Source organism: Halyomorpha halys, unplaced genomic scaffold, assembly GCF_000696795.3.
Source record: "Halyomorpha halys isolate HHAL.00 unplaced genomic scaffold, Hhal_1.1 Scaffold1700.1, whole genome shotgun sequence".
NCBI classification, from domain to species: domain Eukaryota; kingdom Metazoa; phylum Arthropoda; class Insecta; order Hemiptera; family Pentatomidae; genus Halyomorpha; species Halyomorpha halys.
In genome coordinates, this window is record NW_027116561.1 from 14,008 (window position 1) to 24,973 (window position 10,966).

The 10,966-nt window shown below is 33.1% G+C and overlaps 1 protein-coding gene across 2 annotated transcripts in view; it reads right to left on the reverse strand.

Moving 5' to 3' along the window:
- Window positions 1–392: 392 nt before the first annotated feature.
- LOC106690393 (zinc finger protein 271) overlaps window positions 393–10,966 on the reverse strand; it is a gene marked incomplete at its 5' end in the record, with an annotated part of 59,696 nt that continues 49,122 nt past the window's right edge. The window contains 2 exon segments of one of the 2 annotated variants that reach the window (XM_014435828.2): window positions 393–3,946; window positions 4,861–4,908. In XM_014435828.2, the coding sequence (XP_014291314.1) occupies window positions 2,031–3,946; window positions 4,861–4,908 (1,964 nt within the window). 2 annotated transcript variants of the gene reach the window in all.

Consider the following 10,966-nt stretch of genomic DNA (forward strand, 5'->3'; position numbering starts at 1 on the left):
CTATTAATAATAATTTTTCAAACTATACTACATCATCACACGAATGTATTAAATTTATTCCAATATCCATTACTATTGTTCAAAATTAAATTACTAAATGATTACCTATATCTATGTAATGTGTACAAACATTTTTAGTAACTGTCTTAAAGTTAATTCTGTTATCAATGTTTTTTGTGATATATATTGCTAAAATACTTACTGCTTATAATAGTATCATTATTTCAGGTGGTTTTCTCTATACTACTAAAACCATTATTTCCTATGGGGTAGTTTTTTGTCTCTCATACCACACTTATTAATTTTTTAAGAATGAAATTTTTCAATTAAATGTAATGTAAATTTGTGTTTTCATATCTTAAAAAAAAATTAGAATCTGTTAAAACAAAAGCTTTTTTAGGTAAATTGCTGGCTCCATTAATTTTGTGTGAGTAGGAGTATGGGGGTGGGGTGGCAGCCCCAAAATGGCGTTATTAAATGTAATTAAATAAAATTTAAATAAGGGAGAGGACTTTTCATACACTATATCTTATTATGTTATCATTTAGTTTATATAATTCTCACCTCAACAAAATTACATTTTATCTTCTATTAGTATTAATTTAGTACTATCTACGAATTTATTGTTATGTACATTTCCAAGTTCGTTCATTATTTATTATTTCCTTTATATTTTTTGTCTCTGAATTAAAGTTATTTTGTTATGTTTTTTTAAAGCCTTGACAAAGGTCATGAAATTCAGGTCAATGCGTCGGCACAAATAAATAAGTTTCATTTGTGTATTTTTTGTTGACCTCACCCCCGACTATCTTCTCCTCATATTTGCCAATATAATCTTGTTGTACAATCATATCCTATGAATAAAGACAATAGGAAATTTCATCTAATTCAACTCTGTAACAGTATTTCTAAACAATGCATAATTTCAGAGAACAGGAAAAAAAAAGTTCTTACACCAACAATTTTAACTGAGGAGCCAAAAACAATACATTAAATTAACATCACACTTTATTTAACATTTCTCTTATCAACATAACAATCATTGCAAATGTCTCTTCATCAGTGTTGCCAGTGATCCCCATATATACACCCTCCCTTAAATTTACAAACTATAAAAATATAAATTTGATAGTATCATAAGATAAAACTCATCAGGTCTTGACAAATCATCCTGTGTTAGCTAAATTATCTCTATATGAACGTTTTCTTTGACACTGACCTCTGGTAAATTGGCATCCTGGTCTGCTTGATAAATTATTAGTACCCATCATATTAGCACTTTTCAAATAGCCTCTCTGTGTTCTATTTGCCAAATCCACTGTTGATGCAACCACAAATGTAGAACCAACACTTGCACTACTGAAGGTCCTTGGATTTTAACTATTGAATTAATTAGGGCCTATAAATGAGCTGCTGTTTATATTTAAATTTACAATGGGAAAATTAAAAAGGCTGCTTTCCTCTGAGATGGGCCATTATATGTATCATTTTATATTCACAATGGAAACACTAAAAAAAGACTTTTCATTTATATGACGGCACATTATATGGCTTTTTAAATCTGTAGAAGTAACTGATTTATAATAACAATGAGGGCACTGAAAAGGCTACTCACCTGTATGTCAGTGCATTATATGGCTTTTTAATTCTGTAGAACCAACTGATTTAAAGTCACACTGAAAAGGCTTCTCTCCTGTGTGATGGGCTATATTAGGTCTTTTTAATAGTTGCTTCTTAGTCCTTGCTTTATATTCATCCTGGGAACACTGAAATGGCTTCTCTTCTGTATAATGGTACCTTCTATGTCTTTTTAAAAACTAGAAGTAACTGATTTGTTTTGAATGTGGACAATGCTTCAGACAAGGCTTCTCTCCTATATCATAGGCCATAATCTGACTTTTCAAATCGTGAGAAGTAACTGATTTACATTCAAAATGAGGACACTGAAAAGGTTTCTCTCCTGTATGAAGGTACCTAATGTGCTTTTTTAAATCACTAGAAGAAACTGATTTATAATCACAAGGAATACACTAAAAAGGTTTCCCTCCTGTGTGACAGGCCATTATATGACTTTTCAATTGACTTTTTCGTACTGATTTATATTCACAATGAGGGCACTCAAAAGGCTTCTCTCCTGTGTGACAGCCCATTATATGTATTCTTAAATCACTAGAGGTAACTGATTTATATTCACAATGAGGACACTGAAAAGGTTTCTCTCCAGTATGACGGAACATTATATGTTTTTTTAAATCTGCAGGACGAACAGATTTATAATCACAATGAGGACACTGAAAAGGTTTCTCTCCCGTATGACGGCATATTATATGTTTTTTTAAATCTGTAGGACCAACGGATTTGTAATCACAATGAGGACACTGATAAGGTTTCTCTCCTGTATGACGGTACCTTATATGGTTTTTTAATTGGTCTTTTAGAACTGCTTTATATTCACAATGGGAACACTGAAAAGGCTTTTCTCCTGTGTGACGGGCCATAACATGTCTTTTTAAAACTTGCTTAGTTGTTGCTTTATATTCACACTGGGAACACTGAAATGGCTTCTCTCCTGTATGATGGTACCTTATATGTTTTTTTAAATCACTTGAAGCAACTGATTTATAATCACAGAGAGGACATTCAAAAGGCTTCTCTCTTGTGTGATACCGCATTATATGGCTTTTTAATTCTTTAGAACCAACTGATTTAAAGTCACAATGAGAACACTGAAAAGGCTTCTCCCCTGTGTGACGGGCCATAATATGACTTTTCAATTGGCTTTTTCGTACTGCTTTATAGTCACAATGAGGACACTCAAAAGGCTTCTCTCCTGTGTGACAGCCCATAATATGTATTTTTAATGATTTTGAAGTAACAGATTTATAATCACAATGAGGACAATGAAAAGGCTTTTCCCCTGTATGACATCGCATTATATGTATTCTTAAATCATTAGAGGTAACTGATTTATATTCACAATAAGGACAATGAAAAGGCTTCTCCCCTGTATGACATCGCATTATATGTATTTTTAAATCTGTAGAACCAACAGATTTATAATCACAATGAGGACATTGAAAAGGTTTCTCCCCTGTATGACGGTAACTTATATGTTTTTTTAAATCTGTAGAACCAACAGATTTATAATCACAATGAGGACACTGAAAAGGCTTCTTCCCTGTATGACATCCCATTATATGTATTCTTAAATCATTAGAAGTAACTGATTTACGTTCACAATGAGGACACTGAAAAGATTTCTCTCGTGTATGACGGTAACTTATATGTTTTTTTAAATCTGTAGAACCAACGGATTTATAATCACAATGAGAACACTGAAAAGGTTTCTCTCCTGTATGACGGTACATTATATGGGTTTTTAATTGGTCTTTTAGAACTGCTTTATATTCACAATGGGCACATTGAAAAGGCTTTTCTCCTGTGTGACGGGCCATAATATGTCTTTTTAATAGTTGCTTAGTTTTTGCTTTATACTCACACTGGGAACACTGGAGTGGCTTCTCTCCTGTATGATGGTATCTTATATGTTTTTTCAAATCACCAGAAGCAACTGATTTATAATCACAATGCGAACAATGAAAAGGTTTCTCCCCTGTGTGATGGGCCATTATATGACTTTTCAATTGGCCTTTTCGTATTGCTTTATATTCACAATGAGGACACTCAAAAGGCTTCTCCCCTGAGTGACAGCCCATTATATGAGTTTTCAAATGATTAGCACGAACTGATTTATAATCACAAAGAGGACACTGGTGAGTCTTCTTTCTTATATGTTTTTTTATTAGGTTTTTTTGTATTACTGTGTATTTTCTTATTTCAGTCTTATGCTTAGGAGGTGCTAGATGAGAAGTTTCAGATTTCTCCAAATCAATCATTATCTCATCTTTTGAATGATTCTCTGACTTAATGCTGGAATCCTTGGAACCTATAAATGTTAAATGTTACCACATTTATTGTTAAACAGTAATCAAACTAATATTTATTTTATGAATTATAGCATGATTTCAACACTTAAATTTTTAAGAGGCGAGTAATGTAGAAGTTGTAGAGATTTTAGTGAGCCCTACTTGAAGTGTTAAACTCAAGAAGCCATGACCTGACACCACTGGTATAGCACAGAAAGGAACTTACAATAGCTTTAACCCCTTAGCTAGCGGGGAATAGAGATTGTTAGAGCAACATTAAAAAAAGTTTGTATTTTTTTTTGTTTGTTTTATGAAAATTTAATAATTAATATAGAAATAGATTTATTTTAATTATGTAGGATATTTTCATGTAATATAAAAATAGATTTATTTTAATTATGTAGGATATTTTCATGTAATATAAAAATAGATTTATTTTAATTATGTAGAACATTTTTGTGTAATATAAAAAGGGAGAGGGGAATAGAGATAGTAAGGGAGGGCTGGTCACTTGATATAGGAGTTGATTTAACACTCAACTAATGCAGCATGTAAATTCAAAAACTCCATTGAAAACGGTTTAATAGTTTAAGAGAATTACAGGTATAGACAAACAGAAGACCACTACATGATAATTTTTTTTAAAAATAACTCTCCTGTTCTCCTTAATTTAAAAACATTAGAAGATAATACCTAATAAACAACAAAAAGCAATCACAGCGGTATTCACAGATGTTCTATCAATTATGAAAAGATTCTAAAAACCCACCTGAGTAGAAATATGATGAAAATTATTTCACCAGTTCACAAGCCATTTGATTAGATTTTACTAAACAAAAAATGGAGGTTGGGTTTAACATAAAGAAAATTAATTATTTAGGTGGTTTTGGATAAGAGGATGGTGAAGATTATTTTTATTTAAAATTTGTCTCACCACAATTAAGCATTAGTTCTTCCTCCTGTTTGATACTAATGGTGTAAGCTGCAACAAAAAATAATTCTTTAAATGAAACATCACAATTCACTTAGGGCCAGTTGTACCATCTCCAGTAAAACTTAGATTTGTCCAAGAGTTGAGTAAAACTCCAGTAACTTAGTTTCTGAAATGACCTGTTTCTCGTCTACAGTTTTAGAAACTAGTGTACCGAGGTAGGTTACGCTTATATCTCGGATTAGTTTTCATAATAGTGTTTAAAATTACTTAAATTTTCAGTAATTTATGTTGTCTACATTTTATTATGGCACACTCAAGGTAAATAACATTTAGTATGTTATTGTAAACATGAAGATTAATAATTTTTAATGAATGAATTACAGTTTACAAGAGCAAATGAGCAGCTGAGGATGAAATTGGGGTGGGTCACATCATTTATTGCATAGAATGGAATTTTCTATTATAGTTTTTATATAATTTGTGAATATTTTACATCGTTTATTTAGGTGCATATATAATATACACATATCATTTAAAGACATCAAGAAAATATTCAATTTCATTTTTTTATATTCTCAATGGCTCAAATAATGAAATCCTTTTCTTCAATGAATTTCAAATTTCATCCAAAAAACAATCATTATTTTTTAACTAATATAATAGAAATTAATCAAAGGGTTGTTATTAACATAATTTTCATTGTCATAATCAAATTTCATTTCATTTTCTAAACATTTCGTTAGCAATTTAGATTTATAATTTTGAATTTGAATATGTTTTATTTAGTAATTAGAATAAAAGAAATTCAGACCAACTGTCAATTTTTCATCTTCTTTATATCATTATTGGGTTTTTAAGAAATTATACAGTTTAAAGAGGGAGTTGAAGAAAAGGAATATATATTCAAATTCATCCATGTGTATCAGAAGATATACAGAAATAATTTAAAGATTATGATGTTGATGAATACTCCTTACGTTACATACCAAACAATAAAATTAATAATTATTATAGTAAATTGAAGGACAAAATTGATACAAAAAGTCAATCAGGAATGATATATAAAATTCCATGTTTAAATTGTCCAGCTGTCTATATAGGTGAAACTAAGCAATTGTTGGGTGATAAAATGAATCAACACAGAAATGAAATAAGAAATAAACAGAAGAATCCCAATAAAACAGCACTAGTGCAGCAACCAACACAATTTCGCCTTTGATAATACATTATTTTTACACAAAGAAAATAATATGTTAAAAAGAAAAACACTTCAGTATATTCAAAATGAAATAGATGTAATTGACAAAATAAGGTATATTAGTACATGAATATGGGGTAAAACCGAAACATAGTACAAAAAATATATATTAGTGATAATATTATGAATTGAAGTTTGCTTCACCTTAACATATCAAAAAAGAAATAGTTTAAGTTTTTTTTTTTTTTAGGTTCACTCTACAGACTACAGACCTTGTAGATCTTTGGACACCCAAACCAACTTTCTTCATGCCTGCCCGTCTTGGGCAACTGCTTTGCACTTTGCTACATGCATCTTTTAAGTTTATCATAATTAAATTTGTCTGGTAATTTAATGCTAAAAGGCAGTGATATTGAATTTAAATGTTTGATATATTTAGTATAAGAAATGTGCTGTTATAATTTTCGTTTTAAGATTCTTCAATGTTTTCATCATATACATTTTTCGCACATGCTAATTTTATATAATTTTCAATGTTTTATTTATTGCATTCCATATTGATATTATTATCTGTTCTGGGTGACCTACGGCAACCGAAAGGTTAAATCAGAAAGGCTGCCATGTATAAGATTAGTAGCGCCCCATGTGGCCAACAGTCAAATCTCACCTCCTCCAGCGCTCTCGGTGGCAAGAGAAGTAACCTAGACTAAGTGAGAGCCATCTTGTCTCAGCCAGAGAAGCGTCCATCTTTTCTTTTGTTAACTCATCATTAATATCCACATAAGTGAGTAGATTTACTTGAGTGGTTCCCGGCAGCAGAGGGGAGAGAGGCCTAAGAATGTGGAGGGAAGAAAGAACCATGGAGTAAGTTCATCTAGCAATAGTTAACATCCACATCATCTTTAACCACCTCAATGTTAGATCTACAATTTCCATAGCCCAGTCATACAAAATTCTACAAACAATCTAATCATAATGTTTTATTTGGGTCACCCCCTACACCTCTTGTAACATAAAACAATAGAATTTTATTACATTTAATCATGTTTCATTTTTCAATTATACAGTTCACTCAAACCCAACCAGCCAACCAAAGTGAAGTGTGTCTTACAATGTAGTTGAATGCATACTTTATACATTATCTATTATTAGTAACCTATAGCCTATTATCTTAACATTATCTATTATTAGTAACCTATAACCTAATTTTCCTTTTGGTCATTTTCATATATAACTTGCTATTTTTCCACGAACACCTCAGAAGAAAATTAACAAAATACCGCTATATATTGCTATTAAATAGATGATCTATTTCAACTAATTTCTAATTTAAAATATGAAGAAGATGGTTAGGCTTGCAGTCTTTTTGACCGCATCTGCTTCATATTTGAAATTATGCCGCCAATTTTCTATGTGCATAATCTAATTTAAAATGATGTAATAGAATTTTTAACTACCTACAGTAATTACATAATGGATATAGGGAGCAAAAAAACATAATGACAATAAATAAACAAGATAAAAACTATAAAGTTACATAGAAAAACATATAAAACCTTCAGTTGAGTGTGATGATTTAAAATTTATTTGTATTTATTGGCACAAGAAAAAATTAATTATTATTAAAGGACACAGAAAAAATTGAATAAGAATCAGGAAAAGAACAGAGATGAACAAGAAAAAGTTATGACTTATAAAGTAATAGAACTATATACAACAGGAATCATAAATAAAAAACAGAGATATCATTAATTAGAAATATGCTTTTTAAAAATTAAATTAAGTCTGTACCACTACAGCCCATGAAGGGACAGAGATGCAGTACTTTGTAAGGAAGTACCGTTTCTAGACGAATGGTTGTGCTAGGAAGTAATTTGGTCAGAATCACGCTCAACCACCAGATTTTTACCCAATTATAAGGGTTCATTTTATTGATTCACACACAAAAAAATTAAATATACTCCGGTTTCTTAGCAGTACATCGTGGGGTTCGGATCGGTCTACCATGTTAAAACTTTATACTACATTAGTTTGCTCCAAGCGAGATTATGGTTTCTATGATTCTGCATGTCGCCGAACTCTTCCCAAGCTCGATTCAGTATATAATATGAGTAACCAGCTTGCTACCGGTGTATTCAGGATCAGTCCCATTCTCAGCATTTGCTCTGAAGCAGGCCTACCTCTGCTATCATTTAGGAGACAAAAACTAGCAATTAATTATGTTTCTAAATTATTTGAACAAACAAATCATCCAACTTACAAATATATTTTTCAATCTAAATTCTCCTTAGCTTTTCGGCAGAAATGAAACCCAACACTACCTCTGGCAGAAAGAATCACTCTGGCAATCTCAACACTTCAAACGATTCCGATAATGAAGCCTGAAATTGAGAATCCACCTTGGACTCTAAAACAACCTGGAACAATGCTACATCTGTCACTTATGCACAAAAATAAGACCACATCTGTCAAGTATAAAGAACGGTTGTCGCGTCTTCTAGAAAATATTCCGGATTATTTTTTTAATATACACTGATGGTTCCAAATCCGAAAGCTCGACCGCCTCATCTCTTGTCACTCACAATTCAACCCACAAGTTTAAATTACATAAGTTATGCTCAATATACACCCCCGAACTCTATGCGATAGCATCAGCCCTCCATCTTTGCTTTTCAATAATTCAGAACACTATTGTAATAATCTCAGATCCGTTGAGCTCTCTAAAAAGTTTGAGAAACATGTAACCCTAACATCCACTCATCATAAGAATTCAATCTTTTCTTCTAAAATTATCACAAGGTAAATCCATTATTTTCATACAGGCTGCAAGCCACATTGGCATTGTTGGTAACAAGCTTGCAAGGCAAAGCTGCCAGAGAGGCATTCTCGCTCCCTGGCCGAGGCACTGCCGTTCTTACCCCATCAGAACCCAATACTCCCCTTAAATTACAAATATTAGAAAAATGGCAGGCCAAGTGGGATGAAAGCTCTCCGAGTAAATTAAAAGAAATAAAACAATCAGTAAAACCATGGTCAACATCCTACAGCAACAGCCGCAGGGAATAGGTCATACTCTCCTCAAGCACTCTCACCTGATCAGAAAACTGCCACCTCCAACGTGCAAATATTGTCAGTCCATTCTTACGATTAGACATATTTTTGAAGAATTTACTCACTATTTGCCAATAATAAACAGGATAGGACTGACCCCAAATTTATCAGAAGCTCTCACAGATGAGGAAGCTAAAATTACATTAGTGTTTAAATTTTTAAAAGCACATCGCTTTTTTTATAAGTTATAACTCCTCTTCGATTTTTATTTTTATCATGCCATAGACGTTGATGACCAGAGGGTTTTACGCCTTTAAGCAACAATCAACAACAACAAAGATTCATAGACTAATTCCATAAATTCTTTATCACCTATCAATCTCGATTAAATCCATTTTATCTAACTTGAAAAGAGAAAAAAGACACCAAAGAATAGAAAATAAGGCCCTAGAAAACAGATTCCAACTCCAACTATGGAAGGGGTTTCTTTGAGTTTTTGACTCTTGAAGATGCCTAATTTTAGACAGAATAAACTTTAAAGAAACAAAGGAATATCCTTAATAATCAAAAAATAATAAATAAATATTTTAATTATTTATAAATTTATAAAAGCATTCTTCATGCTCCAGGTCACCCACTCAAATGTTAATTAAAATATGAAAAAGATGTTTTGGGGTGCGGTCAAAAGGAAACAAAAACTAAAAAATATACTATTTATACCTCCGACCATCTTCTTCATATTTTGAAAAATATGGTCAATCATTTATTATCATTTGGAGATACCATAAAATATTTAGGATGCACATTCTCGGGAGAGCTACAGTTCAACGAGGATTCGGTGACAAAGTTGAATATGAATTTGGATAAGCTTGTCACCTCGTGCTTGCTTAAGCCCGAGCAGAAGGTCAATATTGTCAACCAGTACGTGTTCCCGGGTCTTACATACCCTCTCCAGACCGCTCCCCTCACAAAGCTACGTCCTGAATCCTGGATGGAATCGACACAATGATTCGCAGAAGTGTTAAAGCCATTATAGGGCTCCCTGCGAACACCTCCACAGCGATGTTGTACAGAGGAGGTACTGAGGTCTAGGCTTGATTCGCTGCCAATGGGAGGCTCCCCTACAACACTGGTCCATTGCTCAGCGGCTGTCAAATGTACCCGATGCTCTGTTCCAGTCCACTTTCGATTGTTCAGCTGAGATCGCTGAATGTGCCGATAGATTGGGCGTTGATCAGGGGCCTCGGAGTGTGAAAGCTCTACGAAAGTCGCTACGTGAAAATGCATTTGAGGAATGGGCTAACTGCAGGTGGCAGGGCATTCGAGTACGCCATTTCAAAGAGACCCCAAGAGCAAATAAGTTTATATACGATAAACAAATACTTACGGGCTCTGAATGGTCCAATGCCCTGAAATTGAATATAAATTATGCACCCCTACGTGGAGTTCCAGGTGTCAGCGGATAGGATAGAGAAGTTGGGTCCCTTTGTCGCAAATGCAACAGAGAGCTGGAAACACCAGCACATGTGCTGGGGAAATGTCCCAACAACTCCCTCCTCATAACACGCCGACATCATAGAGTGAAATATGAGTTAATGAAGCTCCTGAAAGAAAGAGATTTTGCCTGCTTTGACGAGGCCTACTGTGTAGATATGGATGGATCCACAAGATATGCGGATATTGTTGCTTTCCCTAAGAAGGAGAAGTCGGCAATCATTCTAGATCCCACCGTGAGATATGAAAATAACGACTTTGACCAGGGAAATAAGGTAGATAGGGAAAAGAAGGAAATCTACGATAAATGTATCCCTTTCCTCAAGGAGAAGTTCTGTGAGGGCTTCGGAGAACGAGACTTCA